Source organism: Dermacentor silvarum, chromosome 1 (assembly GCF_013339745.2).
Source record: "Dermacentor silvarum isolate Dsil-2018 chromosome 1, BIME_Dsil_1.4, whole genome shotgun sequence".
NCBI lineage: Eukaryota > Metazoa > Arthropoda > Arachnida > Ixodida > Ixodidae > Dermacentor > Dermacentor silvarum.
This window is the reverse complement of record NC_051154.1, coordinates 87,910,967-87,928,287: the sequence shown is the minus strand read 5'-3', so window position 1 is coordinate 87,928,287 and position 17,321 is coordinate 87,910,967. Positions and strand designations below refer to the sequence as shown.

At 46.6% G+C, this 17,321-nt stretch overlaps 1 protein-coding gene across 1 annotated transcript in view; it reads left to right on the top strand.

The window, feature by feature from the left end:
- Window positions 1-17,321, top strand: part of LOC119431868 (uncharacterized) — a 143,478-nt gene that overhangs the window by 51,255 nt on the left and 74,902 nt on the right. The window contains exons 10-11 of the mRNA XM_037699317.2: window positions 1,452-1,725; window positions 9,353-9,605. Coding sequence (XP_037555245.1) covers window positions 1,452-1,725; window positions 9,353-9,605 — 527 coding nt within the window. The remainder of the gene's footprint in view (window positions 1-1,451; window positions 1,726-9,352; window positions 9,606-17,321) is intronic.

Below are 17,321 nucleotides of genomic sequence, written 5' to 3'. Positions count from 1 at the left end.
TCACCAACCCTCTCGCCCTCGGCATATATCACAATGCACCAGCTCGTCTTCACAAGCAAACCAATTGGCAACTTTGCATGTGCATGTGTTCACACATCTTGATAGTGACGCTCAACAGGTACATCATGCGCTCAGTGCAACCTGGATGAGCATGACTGCCACAGTTACATATTTAACATTCCTGCATACAAAACACAAGCCTTGGAGGAAATACAAGTTCGCTTTCCCCTTATCACCAGTGTTTTACTTTAATTAATTATACAATCTTATTGTGAGTGTGTGGTTGCATCTTGCTCACTTATTGCCAAAAAGTACAGTGGAATCTCGATGATACAATCACGGCTAATACGAAGTTCCGGATGATACGAATTTTTCTGTGGTCCCGGCCGAGCCGCAGTGCTGTTCTCTAGCACTTTGCAGCGTGCTAGAGAACAGTTGTTACGAATCGATTTTTGACCCGCGTCGGTTGATACGAATAAACGCTGTCCCACCGACGGCCGCGAAAGAGAACAGCGCGCAGTTACGCGCTTTCTCCCTTTCTCTTTTGGTGCGGAGGCGCGGAGGCCGCGACTGGGCGCGAATAGTTTGAAGCAGTGGCGCTTTTGTGCTTTTCCCCACACAGGTGTGGGGTAGCTGAGTGGCGTAAGAACAGCGCATACAAAGGGTCGGAGCCATGTGGATCTCGCTTTCAAGATACGGTGCGCGCAACAACACCGACAGCCGGTACAGGTGCAGAGTACAAGAACGCATTTGCTGGCAGAGTAGAAGCCGCCGCCACCCCCCCCCCCCCGCCCTCCCTCCTTCCCTCCCTCCCGCGCTGCCTTCCCGCTTTGCTCCTTTCACGTGGGAGATTGCGTCGCCAGTTACCCTTGCACCCGGTTGCAAGATACGCATGCTCTACGCTGTGCGTTCACTCTCCGCAAAGGCGCGCGTCCCCCACGCGCTTTCACTCACTCATACGGTGCGCGGCAACGATTTTATCGCCCTTGGACTGTTGCTCCACGTCTCGTGGTCCACGTCTCCCATCGGTGGGCGCACTTCATTGAGAAGCGTGCTCGCTACCGCCCTTGTCGGCGAGATTTTCCCGCGGAAGCTGCATTATAACCAATATTTTGTCTCACGCGGCTGCAATGTAAGCGGTATGCGCATACATGGAGTTCTATGGGAGGACAAACGGGAGTCGGAAAAGGCCACGTTGTAGCCAGTTTCGCACTATAAATGGTTGCGTTATAAGTGGCCTATACTGTAAATGCTTTTTACGTAGGTGTGCCTGAGTGAGTTCACCTCCGACTCTTTAATTTAGCTAGTTTTAATTGTGTTTTGATGATACGAATTTCGGCTAATACGAATATTTTTCGTGACCCCGTGAGATTCGTATCATCGAGATTCCACTGTAGTTGTAATATTGGTGTTACCTAGGAGTCGCACTGTGTCTTTTCTTTTTCATGAAGTGGACACTGCTGCCGAAGTCTCTTGGCCGGTGAACTGCCACAAGAGGGTTGTACTGCGTTGATAGAACAGCGGCAGTGCTGCCTAGCAGCAGCCTCTGGCATGGTGTGCCCATTTGTGGACATCCAACCATCCGTATCAGCAGCAGGGGAGCCACCATCTACGCTGCACTTGCCAACATCGTCACCACTGCCTGGAACAGCTTGGGGTCATGGGGGAGATACATGTGGTCCCGGGCCCAATGGCCAGGCAGCAGAAGCGAGTTTTCCTAAAAAGGCAAGTCTGCTTCATTCCTAGACCTGATTGAATACTTACACTTTATTCCCAGAACTGATATATTACTGTGCTTCGTGTTAAAGAAGGGTTTTAAAATTGCATTTTCAAATGCCTGCATTAGCATGCGACGTAACGCTAATTCTGAAGTACAGAGTGTGTGAGGTAATTGAGGACACAGCTTCATATCGCCATAAACGTTAACATTCTTGTCATATATATCTAGGTGCTTAACTTCGTTATCACCAGCTCCTCTGTTGCCTATCTAGAACATTCATTCTAAAGTAGCAGCTTCCAATCTGACACAGGAGAGGAAACCACGAGAAGTTCTAGGCGCTTTACATGCTGATCATAGCGACTTGGAGATCGCCACCTTCTTACATGTGGTGAAATCCTTTGTTTTCGGGGGGAGACAAGATCTCATGACTAATGTTTATCTGCGACAAAGGGAAATAGCACTGCCAGCGATAAAATGCCGTTCATGTAATTAAGTTTTTTCAGCATGTGGAAGCCATCATGAGCGAGAACCCTAAAAAGCCAGTGAAGGCCATTGCTGAGTCACTTTAAGTGGCATATTCAACACTCACGCTTTCTGCGTGTGACTACTTTAGCACCAGCCCTACGTAATGGATTTGCTTCGCCTCTAGGGCCTGCACGACCCAAGAGTGACTGGCTATGAACTTCTATGGCTGCATCACTCTCAGTGCTATGTCATAGTTCCCAATTTTTAAACCTGCTCTGCTATGTGCGGGGGCTGTCACTGAGAAGAAGACTAACAGATATCCACTGAATGTTAAAAACTCCAAAGGTTGTTATTGCGGAAACTGTGGCTGACATAATCAGCACTTATCTAATCTGAGCATACAGTCTCTATAAAATCCTAATACAGTCGAATCTCGTTAATTCGAACATGCTTAATTCAAGCTGCCAGTTTATTCGAACTGACGCTATGGTCCCGTCAAAGTTTTGTGTATTTCAATAAGCGACAACGCTCAGTAATTCGAACGCGAAAGCATTTGCGACGATTAATTTGAACATACCACGGACCGACAATACTCTCAGCAGCGCGCCAAATAATACGGCGGCGCCTCCGACCGGCATTGCTCCGACACCGCCATAGAGCAAAAGCTTAGGAGAAACCCCTTTATGCAGCAGCGGAGGCCCAGTCCGGCCAACGAAACTGCCCACGCCGGCAAACGCTCGCTTCCCGATAACGACAGAAAACGAAACTTCAGGGAGCGGGGTAAGCTGGCGCCGGGCTGGCTGGACCGGCAGCGCCGGCACTTACGCTGGCAAACGCTCGCTTCCCGATAATGGCAGAAAACGAAACTTCAGGGGGCAGGCTAATCTCTGCTGGGTCGGCTGTACCGGCGGCAGGCGCGCACTAGGCGCACTTTATCAACATCGCAGATCATTTTGATGATGAGGCCCGCGTATGCACGCACCTTGCGCACGTTGCAGATCACTTCAAGATACAGTGCCCGTGCGGCTGCGCCGTATCTGCAACATGCCGGTCGCTTGTTGCAACGTACAAGCTGGCTGCACCGCTAAATTTACGTGACCGCTACATTTAAACGCAACGTAAGATGCAGGAACATTACAGATTGGTGACGTATCAGGGGGAACTTAATACATAGAAGTCAATGGGATTTAGGTCGGGACCGCGAAAACGCGACGTAGCAGCCAGGAAAACGCAGCAGCGAGGAACGTATCAACGGGGTTCCACTATTAGAAATTTCTTCTGGTAAAAATAAATTCATTTTTTCTTGATATTGTGTGGGTTTTGATGATACGAATTTTGGGGGAAATGAATATTTCACACGACTCCGCGAGATTCGTATCACCGAGATTTTACTGTATGTACGTCACGGAAATGACTTGACTAAAAGCGCCTTGTAGTTTTCTAGCATCCATGCAAGATGGCGCCTATAACATGAAAGTGTTTTATGCTGGGCTCTACCGAGAATTTCTCGCGTGTACGTATGTGACGGAAGTTATGTAAAGAAAACAGCACACTAGTTTTTTAGCATCCCTGTGAGATCGTGCCATTTTGCCATTCTCTCAGCTTTGTGCTCTGACGGTCTGCAGTAACAACGCAGTTTCGCCACATGGATTCTCTTCCGTGTCAGATTAGCCTATGATGCCTAGTTGCCTCCGTACTGCAGTTTAAATGTGCAGTAGTGTTTACACGCCGCCTACTTCCTCACTTGCAATGTCGCCAAATAACAATGCTGCGGCATTAAGCGCTGCAGAAAGGCAGCGACGTTGATGGGCGAATGTCATGAAACTGATTGCGTTGGACCAGCGAGAGACACGCCTGCGTGTACCCAGCGCGCTATGAACTGTGCCTCTCACGTTCGTTAAGCTGAGTGCGCTGGCAGTTACTGGACTGCCAAAGACACTTTCGTGTAGTACCAAAATACTCCTACCCAATAGCGATAGACACTGTGCAAATTTATGGTCTTGTATTTCTTATCATCCAACAAAACGTCAACTACTTCTATGAAGACTCGTTTCGCTTTCGTGTCATGACCAATTCCTATGGAAGAGGGATCAACCAATATTTTTGAGTGACTTTGGATCATACGTCTTCCCGGCTAGTGCGTTCTTTCTCGCATTTTTTCGAAAACATAGGAACAACGTTCTACTGTACTTCAAACAAGGATTTCAAACCTTCTTTGAAATATTGCTATATCTGGAGTCATCATGTCCCCAAATACCTCACGCACCTAGTATGCTGTGGGCCATGGCACGAATCTTTTAGAATACCTGAATGCTAATGTGAAAAACACAAGCTACAAGCACTGTCTTATCACTACTCGGGCCTTGCAGTTGCCTGCTTAAATGTTCCCTGATTGAGTGTCATGACTGAAAATTTGCTGGTACATTTGAATCTCGATAATTCGAACTTGAAAACTTGTTCGAATTAAATAGAGTTTGAAAGAAAGAAACACCAGTTAATAAGGAGATAACGTGTGATCAGTTGCAAAACAGTTGTAGTCGCCAATAAATTTTTTCATGCACGAATGGGGCTGCAGAAATGTCTGAATAATCTAGCAGTTTGGGAAAACAAATTCCTGCAGTAAAATCAATTTTGTTGGTTTTTTATCATTGCAGCATTGAGGAAAATTCAGAAACTTCTCTGTGTTGAGCTTCATTGCAATAATTCCTACTTGAAATTTCATGATAGTCAAAGCAGCGCGTGCGTTTCATGTTCATCCATCGTGCAGCCTGATGTGCGTCGTGAAGTTTAGATATTGTGCATGCGAGCTTGACTCTGTGATGCTGTCAGTTTCGGCTGTTGCGGCTTGGTGCCGGGTCGAACTCTTTGTGTGACCATGCGGCACTAGTAGGGCTGAGGAACCACCTCGACAATAAAAGGAAAGGCACAGGCAACATCCTGAATGGTGGCAACTTTGTTCGTGGCTGCCATGATTTTGACATTGTGCAGGTGGATTGGTCTGAAAAATGAAGCAAGATGCCATATGCATTATACTTTCATTCTATCAAGTACACGTGGCGGTGCCAGGCTGAAGTCATAATAATTGTGCAGGTCTGAAAAATCAGGCATTAGAAAAATCGGTCTATGACTGTTTCTGTGTACAAGGCACATCACAATGGAAAATAATGGTGATGCGGGCCTGCATCCGTGTCTTTCCCACAACTTGACAAAAATAATGAAGCTTGTGTGCTTTGCATGGCCTGCCTGCGGTTGCTGGCTATGGCTTCTGCTGCTGAGCTTGAGGTCATGGGTTTGATTGTCGGCCACTGTGGCAGCATTTCAAGGGCATGAAATGCAAAAATGCTTGTATGCTGTTAGGTGCACTTTAAAGAACCCTAGGTGGTCGAAATCAGTCCGAAGCGCCTCTCATAGGCCCGAATGTGGCTTTGGAATGTTAAATCCCGTAAGTATCCTTGCGGAGAGGAATATAATTCTGGACGAAATGATCTGATTAGTACTGGCGTTAATGTATATTCTGACCTCAAGTTTGAATATATTTTATTGCTGTGCATAAATATAAAAATATAGTTCATTGTCACTTTAACATTTCTCATGAAATACTCATGAAAATACCACTATAATATTGAAAACATTTTAGTTTAACACAAGCAAAGCATCATCGTTCTTTAGATTAGTACACATTTGAAGAGAGAGCAGTCATAACAAGGAGTAGAGTTGTCGTCAGATAGCACATCGCCGTTCGAGAAGATGGGATTGGCTAAGTCTCTTTAGTGATAGAGATTAAAGGTCCTGCATTTTCCGAAACCGGTGAGCTACTGATGTTCAATGTATCTGGTGTAGCCTGAACTGGACAGCACTCGGAAAGAGCGCTAGTTATTAGCGCAGCTGTGAAAAGAACTGCATTCCTCACAAATACCAGCGTGCGCTCCCTGTACCAGTGGGTCTCTGAACGTCGCAGAGATGGCATGGTAGTGAGGGGATACTGAACAGATGACACGGTACAATGACCATATCGTGAGGGGCATTCAAGCATGCTATTGGCTAAGGAGGCTGCAAGAAACTACTGATAGCAAATGCCAAGCAGACAACATGGCGTCGATGAGCATATCTTGAGGGGCTAAGGAGGCTGCAAGGAACTACTGAGATAAAATGAAATCAAGAGTTTGACAAAAATGCGTCTAGTAAGAATTTCTCACAGTCAAGGGTAAAATGGACGCCGACTAAAACCATTTTTTAATCGTAAAAAAATAAGAAATAAATTATAAAAAAATTATTTTATGTTTTTGGTCGGCGTCCGTTTTACCCTTGGCAACTACTGAGGCAAAATATAGAAAATATGATGCCCCACTGTTTCGATTCATGTAAACTTTCAGCAGATTCCAAGCAGACATCGAGCAAACAATGCGGCACAGATTAACATATCTTGAGGGCGTTCGAGCATACTGTTGGCTAAAAAGACTGCACGTAACTACTAAGATATAATATAAAAAAATGTCGCAGTTTCGCCCGAAAGGCGAAGCATCGATTGCGATAGCAAATTAGTAGAGTGCTATTCGGAATAGGGATAGTAGTTTTATCGGCTGCATAAACTTGGACACATTGGCTTACTAACTGAATTAACAATCGTGGTGTCAGCGCGCACAAGCAAACATGAATAGATCACACTGAATGACCTCAGCCAACGACTGTCAAAACGCTGGCAGCAAGCGCAAGTTATCGCTTCAACGGAAACTGAGCGACGAATGCACAGCGCATACAAAGGTCAGAGCCGTGTGGAGATAAGAGACGGTGCGGGCGACCGCCGGGCAGATAAGAAGTTGTTGGCAAAGGAGAAGCTGCCCCCCCCCTCCCCCCTCTTCCCGTTTCTTGCTTTCGCGTGAGAGATTGAGTGGCAAGGATACGCCTTTGGCCGCCGCGCCTCCCTCCCTCCCATACCCCAACGGCCTTTCGCGGGACGGTCGCGTTTGCTTTCCGCCGTGCGTTCGCTCTTCGTGATAGCGCGCGCGTCCCCCGCGCGCTTTCGCTCACGCATACGCCGCGTGGCGACAATTTTATTGCCCTTGGGATCTATACGGAACCTCACGGCGACGACGGCGACGATGCCGACGGCAGAAATCCGGTTGAAGTGTCCATATAATTACTATCGCAATAAAATGCAATGCCCTACTGTCGCATTCATGTAGACATGGCTTATGATATACAGTGCTGGTTTGCATCATTGCGCCTGCCAATTCATGGAAGATGTTTTGACAACAGGGCAGCAAGCATACACCGAGCAGACATGGTGTGTAACGAAGTTAAATACTTCGTTATGTCCAGAACTTCATTATTAAAATTTGTTATATGGAGGTTTAACTGTTCAGTGAAATCCCAAAAATTTGAAATCTCTTAATTTAAATTGACAGATAATTCGAACTGCTCTGTTGGTCCGGCAAAGTCCTATTTATTTGAATAGAGAAAATCTCACTCGAATTTTAACTCCAAAAACGGCGCAACAATTATTTCGAACAAAATTTGGCGCTCCCATTCAGCACTTTTTGGACAAACACAAGCCAGAGGCGAACATTCTGTGCCTCTCTAGCTACAGTAATGTCACGTGCCGTAAAAATGACGACGAAAGACACACTGAGAGCCGAGACCGAACCAGAGCAAGCAGAGCGGTGGGTGCACACCCTGCTTTCCCATCTGGGTTAAAAGCAGGAAGGAGCCTACTATCGTGCACCTAATCACGTTGTGCCATGGTCCCCTACGCACCCTCCTCCTCCTCCCTCCACCCCCCCCCCCCCCCCAAGCGCGTGCTCGATCACGTCATGTCCAACTCTGGGCACGCAAGAGGATGGCGCCACCAAGCCACCATCCTTCTTGGCTCACTTTCGCACGTTTTTCCTCATTCGCACACTCTTATTGCACTTGGACTTTCTATGGAACTTAGGCTTCTTCCGGCACAATCAGTTGCGCACTGATGGAGGAAAGATCAAACTTGCTCAATGCGAGCCCAGGGACAGTTTTGGTTTTGCTCCATGTACTGCATATTTGATCGGGCGCTATATTTAAAGGGGCTCTCCTCAGTTTGAACTCATAAATATACAAATAAATTTCTGGTCTCCTTGGACTTGGAGTTCGAATTAACAAGATTCTACTGTATATAGTTCCAGCGCAACATCAGCATTAGTTATGCATATTAGCGCAGCTCATACACAGCACCACAATGTGCGTGTGGTAAAACTGCGCCTCGCTGCACCGCTGACCAAGCTGACTGGCCCAGCTCAAGGTCGCCAAATGGTCAGTGGCTGGCACACCGCTGGGTCCAATTTCTGCCTGCATTGGTGCACTGCTTGGTGGAGATATGGTTGGAGGCATGGTCTGTTCTAAGTAACCACTGCTAATGCTCATGAGTTCAAATTACTAAGTTTTTTCTTGGTAATTGAGATTCGTGATTATGATCAGTCAGTTCACATTAACAAGATTCTGCTGTGTAAAACATTCACATATCACTTTTGTTATCTCACACGCACAGCGCCGACAGCACTTTGCTTTGCCATGGGTTGAGAAGTTTGACAGCACTTCACGTGACACACTGTGCCGGCATTTCATAATATGCAAGTTATGATGCCATCTCAACACTAAAATGGAATTTACAAGCAAGCCTTTGCGGCTGGTGCAAGGACGGGTGCGAGGGAGAGCCGTGAAGGCTGATGGCTTGATGTGTGCTGTCTTCCCACAAGAAACCGTGAAGTGGGGCAGGAGCTGCAGCAAACAGGATCGAAGCACACATCTAACAATCTGTAGCATGCCGTGCTACATGATGGCTGCTTACCATGCTGCACGAGTGCCATCAATGAAGGCTTTGTTAGATCAGTGTCATTTGCCATTTAAAAATAAGAATACTAGCTAAGAGGACAGAATTGAACCTATATATTCTTACGGTGCATTTGGATAGGACCGTGCATGCAAGGGAGAGACGAAAAGGAAGTGGTAGACTCTACTGGAGCTGTGACCTTTGTACCAGCCTGTGCATTTAACGCTAACTTTTCCCCATGTAAATAGTATATAGGTTTCTGCATCGTGCTTCCTCTTCATAACAATATGTTGAAATATTTATACACATACACATAGTTATATACCTATCTTATTATTAAGATCAATCTTTCCAACTTCTCATTGCAGGCTGCAGAGACGTGCGAGTGCCATGCCTGCACGCAGATGCAGTGGAATCCACAGTCACTGCTGCAGTTGTATGGGGCACGTCCAATCAGCCTTGACCTTGACTCGCTAGACAGTTTAGCACAGATCAGGGACTGGGAGGAAGGCCACTTCAAGTCACGGCACTCTAGTGCTGAGCTATCACCTCAGCCAGCACCCCCAGGCACTGCCTCAAGTCAAAGCTCCCCGACCCCTGCACGTCGTCATTCTGAGCCTGGTGAGTAGACGTGGCTGTTCGTTGCAGAGATTTTACTCCAAAGCTTTTACGAAGGATTAAGTCGTTACTGCGAATAAATAGTATAACAAGAAATTTAGTTTTGACATTTTTATGGCCATATCTATATAGCAGGGTTCCCCTGGGTTTTGCAAACAGTATTTCTGGGTTCCACAAGAAGAACCTCAAAATGCAGAATGGGGTAAAACTGAAAACTGTTTTGCCCCATTCATTTCCACAATCTCTTGATATGAATAAAAATTTTGCATTGCATTGCATTTTAGATTTAACCAAGCCACTAAACGCCGCATCTGCACTTCGGCAGTCTGCGAGAGACTCACGAGGCAGCGGTGCGCAAGGCTCATCACTGTGTGATTTTAGGGCCCACATGCTGAGTGTTTTTCATTTGTGCTCATTTTGTAACACATGAGCAAGAATCAACTTGGAAGTTTTGAAAGTGGAGGGCCACTTCCACATTTTATGGCATCTGCCTGGTCGACTCTTGTATCTGGCGGATGCCATACGATATTGCTGTATTCTGAAGGACATGCAGGGCGCGATCACGCCTGATTTGTGGTACAATCATGCTGGTGTCGTCACGGAGCAGTTCTGATGAAGGCTGGTTTGCTACCACACTGCATCGGTTTCTACGTTGTACGGAATGAAAATGAGCAACAAACGTTTCAGTGTATGTGAGGGGCACCGCTGCAGACCACTGTAGCTGTGTGCTGGGCAACGTTGGCTTTTAAGCTTAGCATTGTGATCAGTATTTCGTTGACAATTCTGCAGCTCAAGTGACTTGTGACATTGGCATACAAAAAAATTAATATTTTTCTGCGTCCGACACTTTGTGTCAGGACACCATTTATGGCACCTGGTGCATGGGAAGCGGTAGCCACATGATCGGCATGCGCTGCATTATGGTGTGCAAAATAGCAAGGAAAAAAAAAATTGTTCACTATATGTTATCATGAGTTGCATGCAGAGCTATATATGAGCTCTGCATTCACTGCGTTACGGTGTGTGGAGCTGCAACGACAAACAATTGCTTTCTACGTGTTATGAGTTGCATGGGGAGCGGTAGTCATATTGGCCATATGACTACCGCTCCCCATGCATCTCCTTCCCTGCGTTCTCCCATGCCACAGCCGGAAAATCGCGTGACGCATACGTCACGGGCCCCGCCTTTTCTTTCTTTCTCGCTTTTTTGCTTTGTGGTGCACTTTCGGTGATGGCCTCGAGTGTGAGCTGTTGCGTTTGTCTTGTTTTGCGCGCTGTGCACAAGAACACCCGGCTAGCGGTATATATAAGTCAGTGCTGCACGAACACTGAGGCAGACAAAGGCATATCACAAAGCATGATCGTGCACTCGAACACAGTAGAAAATAACATAGTTTCGTTGTCTGCACGCATGACTGCATGACGTCTGAACAAGCAGATGAAACAGAAGTACATCTCTCTTGCTGCGGTGCAAAGAAAAACAAAAACACGCAGACGTTCGGTTTGTAGGTTTTATTATTTCTCTAGACCCTGGAGCAGCTGAAGTCTGGTTCATTGGAAGTGTGCTGTTAAAGGCTGAAACCGTCCTTGGACCTAGGCTTGGACATCAGGCCATGCGTAAGATTTCATCGATGAAATGATTACAGTGGAATCTCGATGATACGATTACGGCTAATATGAATTTCCGGATGATACAAATTTTTCTGTGGTCCCGGCTGAGCCCCATTACTTTGCAACGTGCTAGAGAATGGTTGTTACAAATCGATTTTCGACCTGTGTCGGTTGATATGAATAAACGCCGTCCCACCGACAGCCGCGAAAGAGAACAGCGCGCAGTGACGCGCTTTCTCCCTTTCTCTTTTGGTGCGGAGGCGCGGACGCTGCGCCGGACAGCGCAGAGGCCGCGACTGGGCGCGAAGAGTGTGAAGCGGTGGCGGTTTTGTTGCTTTTATGCTTTTCCTCCTTTTACGCGTGCCATCGGTCGGACGGAGTGGCTGCTGTGCTTCGGGCTGCGTTCTTTGTGTTTGCGCCATTTTGTCTAGTCGCAGCGAGCTGTCTACCGAGATATGATCTCGGCTAATTTGCGCGGCCGTACGCCGAGGCGCGGGAGCCTCCGTTGGCGCGTCTTCCGTCGACTGCGTTATCGGTGCCGATAGCACAGGGCGATTGTCGGTTTCGCGGCCGGAGTCACATAGTGCAAGATAGCGCGGCACGTAATCCAAAGTGCAAGGTAGCGCGGCACGTTCAGTCGGGCGCTCCTCTGCTTCTCCCGCTAATCGCCGTATTTTTCTTGCCGTAGGAGGCTTGCGCTTCCGTATTCCGAAGGCGTGCTTCGTCCAAAATTTCTTCTCCAACGAGCGGCGATTCATCACTAACCTGGGAGCTCTGAGTAATCCGAATTCCGCATGTCAAGTGAAGACGCCGGCGTGGTTTACGAAGCAGACAACTGCAGTTGCCATCTTGCCCCTGTCACAGCAGCAACCAATGGAGAGACGCCTTTCAGCATGGCAGCCAATCGGAAGCCCGCTTTCATTGGAGGGCCCGTGTGACTACCTATCGCAGACCCGCGCTTCTTTTGTGTTTGTGCGTTTGTTACAAGATGGCGACTACGGATGAATTGAGAAGCGGAATGGCGAAACTTTGAGCTTTCAAACGATACCAAGATGGCGGCGCTCGGTGACGGAAAATATGATATATGTCTCCGTGAACTGCGGTGATTTTGCAAGATTTAAAGCTGTTTTCGCACCCTGTGCACTGACGAATTAATCTTTTTGGGGCACTTTTAGTGCGTTTTCAGCGAAACCATTTTGATACAGCGTAGATTAGGCATTGCAGATACCGAAACGCGTGGTTTTCAAAAATAGATTTTTCTCACGATTTTCGCAATCTGATCCCCGCGTCCCCCCTTAATTTGGCTAGTTTTATTTGCGTTTCAATGATACGAATTTCGGCTAATACGAATATTTTTCGTGACCCCGTGAGATTCGTATTATCGAGATTCCACTGTACTGGGGTTTTCACACCAAACATAACTGGAATGTTACAGTTGAAAATGCCAGTGTGTGTTTCAGGCAGTGTGGGAGAGATAAAAACTCACTTTAAGAATGTATGTATGCAGTGCAGACTCGGGGCAGTGCACTCACTCACTGTGCACATAGCCGCGAGCATTGCCTACAGATTCATGAGCTCATGTGAACATGGGGAACGGGCAATGGGACAAGCTGTTAGACGCCAGAATACAAATTTCACGATGACAGCAATGCTTAGTCATCCAGCAGGCATGTACAACTTATTTATAAAAGGTAATTAGGTTACTGAGTACCAGGCAATAAAGTAACTTAAGTAAGTACTAATTATTCCATTTCGAAAATTACCAAAAAAGGTAACTAATTACTTGCAAGTTAGTTTCAAATTACTTCCTAGTCACATATTCTTAGAGAAAATAATCAAATCCAACACTACCAAAATAGCATACTTGCCCCCAAAAAGAGTTCTTTCAAAATTTGAATCTCATAATTTGCTGCATTGAACTTGCATAAACATCATAGGGTGCACTAAAAGTTTCAAAACTCTTGAACTATTGTGCTGTGGTGTGCTTAGAAAACAAGGGCAGAGTCATGCACACATAAACAAATACGGAAGTGCTGTAGCAACTAATATGAAATACCAACTCGCCCAGGAAACATTCTCTTGAACTTAAAGACTTAACAGAGTAATTGCACAGTTAGACTAAGTTAGTTGTACCCTATTAAAGGCCTACTGCTAAAAAATTTTTGACTTCGTAAAAAGCTCAGTTTCAGATAAATTTGACAGTAGTCACTGTAGAAAATTTTACGCTTGAAATGCTAATGGGTATGTCACAAAATGCTCGCCGACATTGTTGTTTCTCATACCAAAACTAAAAAAAAAAATGCTGCCATTACTACTCGCCAGATGTGACGTACTATTAGGCTATAGAGAACCAACACCTGGGTCGTCTGCTTCCCTTGCTTGTATACCGTTCCCGTGTATCAGCGAACAGGTGCTGCATGTCTGCTAGCCATAGAGTTAGTATAATCTGCTAGCTGCTTCGTGCACTGTGCCCACACCGTTGCGCACCCGCTATGTTCTTTTAATGCAAAGTATTCTCAGAGTCTAGCCGGTTTTCTGCATCTTGTTGTCGATGTTCCAACGAGCAGAGCCTTAATGCATTCTATCTCTGCTCAGAGAAGGGCACATTGAACTAGCCAAGTTAAAGGCGTGGATATCGTCCGGCGTAATGTGGACACGATGCGTGGCAAAGTTGCACTACGTCGACGAAAATTGGACATGCAGTCTAGTGTGGCTCGCACGGGAATAGAACATGTCCTATCTCACTGCTGGAGACGCTGTAGCAGAGTGCATCGCACGCTAGCTTGGTTGCCCAGCAGCATGCTGGCCTATATTCAGTTTGGTTTCACTGAAGCGAGTGTGTTGAGTTTGTGCCTTCGACAAACAACAAAGCGCTCACTCGCTGCACACTTGTGCACTTGTGCTGCGCATTATGTTTAACGCGCAGGGTAATATTTTGGGGATCTCTAGCGTCTCCAGCATGATGTGTCCTACTTCAACCGGCCACTGCCTGGCACGCTAAAGACTCTGGACTCGTCGAACAATCAGACAACTACAGCGAAATTGCATCCAGTTGCTCATTATTAACCAAGCCTTTGTTGTCACCTTCTAGACGCAAAGCCTGCGCTGCACACGATCTCGGATACCATCTCTAACGGACTGGTGCACCACCGTACACAGACCTTATCTCCCGCCCCGTAGGCATCAAGGCCACTACCCTGCGCACCACCAAAGCGCCAGCGTACTTGTCGCCGAATGTAGCGCCCTCCCATCAACTATAAGAAGACGTAATGAAAACTTCCAGGCGGGATTTGCGGCCAATTGCTTGTCACTAACCAAGCCTTTGTTGCCACCTTCTAGATGGGAAGCCTGCGCTACACGCGATCTCGGATACCATCTGGAAAGGACCGGTGTACCACCGTACACGGACATTATCTCTCGCCACGTGGGCATCGAGGCCACTACCTTGTGCACCACCAAAGTGCAAGGGCACTCATCGCCCAACGCAGCGCCCTCCCATCGACTATAAGACGACGTGACGAAAACTTCCAAGCAGGGATTTGCGGCCAGTTGCTTGTCACTAACCAAGTCTTTGTTGCCACCTTCTAGGTGAGTGTGCCTTACCAACAAAACTACTATACTCCATTTGTTCGGCTGAAAATCCCAACTGCATGTGCTTGTAATGGGTATGGAGCTTTGTATGTATCGTGTCCGCGTAGGTTGTTTCGCTTGTAGCTGCAGAGTAAAGCGAACGCGTACCCTGATGTGGTTGCCTCCGGCCACTGTGTCTGCTAAATTCTGCATGGCAGGCCGGCTATCTCTTGTGTTGTTTTGTGTAGTGCATCTGCCACTACACTAGACTCGTGATAATTCAAACTTTCGGGTAATTCAAATAAATGTCAAATTTTTGGTTGGCCTGCTATGTTTTCAGTGTATTTAAAAACCGCTTAATTCAAACTCCGTCATTTGGTTAATTCATACTTTTGCGTGTCTATACCGGAAAATATCTACTGCTTTGCCGCCACTATTTGAAAATTTGCGACCTTATATAATCATAACAGTCGAAAATTAAAAAATAAGCACCTCAAGGCTTCAAGGAAAAAGGCTTTGCTAGTAAACAAACGTTTGAAACGAAGCACAACTATGGTAGACCCTGATGCTTCTCAACTTTCTAGCCCTATTTACTGTTTCAACTATGCGATTTAAAAACCAAAACAATGAATAGGCCTCAAAACTAGTCTAAACATGATTGCCTGCCTACACTTGTCGAAGCAGTCAAAACCGCGCGGGCTACCGTTGTAAAAACAATGCGCACCGCATCGCGCAATCGTGTGTCAGCATGCCGTGCCGCGGCGAAAAAAAAAAAAGAAAAATGTCATGGGGGGCTGGTACGATAGTGACGCGCACGGCATTCAGCTATCTCTGCTTTTCCGGCGTGCGGGCCGACTCCGAAGCACGTGACCTGCCTTTCATACCTGCTACCCTGCTACATCGCAGCACTGGAACCGCACCACTCATTTTTCGATCGACCATGTCGCTGTGAGGGAAGTACCGGACTAGAGTGACCTAAAATTGCAGATAGCCCGGAACGAGCTTCCAAAAGTGAAGCCAAATGACCATAACACCGTTTGGGACACTGCAATCGGTAGCACACACGCCGCCATGGCTCAAAGATAGAATGTCTGCTTCCCATACAAAAGACTGGGGTTCAAATCTCAGCAAGAGACAATGTCTTTCTCTTTTTTTTTTTAATACTTCATGTGTTTATTTTTTTATTCTTTGTACTGCTGCTTAACACTTGCTTCCGTTGCTATGCAATGCAACAAAAAGTCAAGCAGAAGTTGAAAGAATAATAACAAAATAAAAATTTTTTCCAGTCAACGAGCAGTTTTGCAGTGCCACCTCACGGGAGTCAACAAAACTATTTTAATCAAAGCATGGCCTCCGAGAACTGTAACAGAAATTTCTGACAGCCACAGAAAACTCTGAGGATGAACTGGCTGCACTTACTGGCATAGAGAGCTTTGTGTTGAAGGCACATATAGCAAAGAAGCAGTTGACCATTCATGATTTCTTTAAAAGGTCTGGTTAGCAGTAGATGGCCAATAAACTTATTGTGGACCTTACGCCTCTGCTTTCTGTTTATTTTGTGTAGTTTGGGTTCAGAAACGCTTGAAAATATGATTAAAATCGATGCCTAATCATAACGTGTGCTGTCACCTTGCCCAGAGTCATATACAGTGTAGACCGCTTATAACGTAAGTTGCCTGAGTCGCGAATATCCACACTATAAGCGGTACCGCACTATATAACCAAAACAACTATTTTATTGCAATAATGGACACTCCAGGCGCATTTCTGCCGTCGCTGTCACCGTGCTCCAGGTACCGTATGCGCTTACTAAATAAATTAACAAGCACGGTGTCACGCGCACACAAGCAAACTTGAACACACCTCACTCGTTGACTGCGGAAACGAACTGTCAAAACGCTCGAGTGAACAATACAAGCGAATTGACCTTCGTGCTATCATGCCTCTCGCTTCAACGCAACCGACCTATAAGCGGCGAAAGCACAGCGCGCGGCGGACTTTTCCCGTCGTAGATTGCTTTCAAGGTAGGGCCAAGGCGATCGTATCAGCGAAGTGAATCGTCGCAGATTATGTGCTGCTTCGGTCCACTGAAACCGTTCTGCAATGCTTTGCTGGCGAAAATCCTCTCTTTCTGTTTGCGCCAGTCCCGAACGCAAGTTTTGGATTCTGCGAACGCCCGTGATGCGGCCCGATTTCCGTCCGTCTCCGCACACATGATCACTTTCCTTTTAAATGCAGCATCATGATGAACTCGGTACTTCATGCTGATAGAGCAGACGCAGAGAACGTACTAAGCATGTGTACTGCAGCACATGGAGGAAGCTACGGTAGCTATAGGCTCGAGAGTAGCTAGGCTCGACGCGCGTGCGAGGCGGCCATTTTGAAATGCCGACGGCTATATGGTAACGCAAATTTAGTGTCATGCTCGATTCTAACGTGCACGCAATTTTTGGCCTGTTTTATCAGAAAAAAAAGTGCGCGTTAGATTCGAGTGAATACGGTATTTGTGGCTTGAGGGGAGCGTTTGCCGTCTAGGCT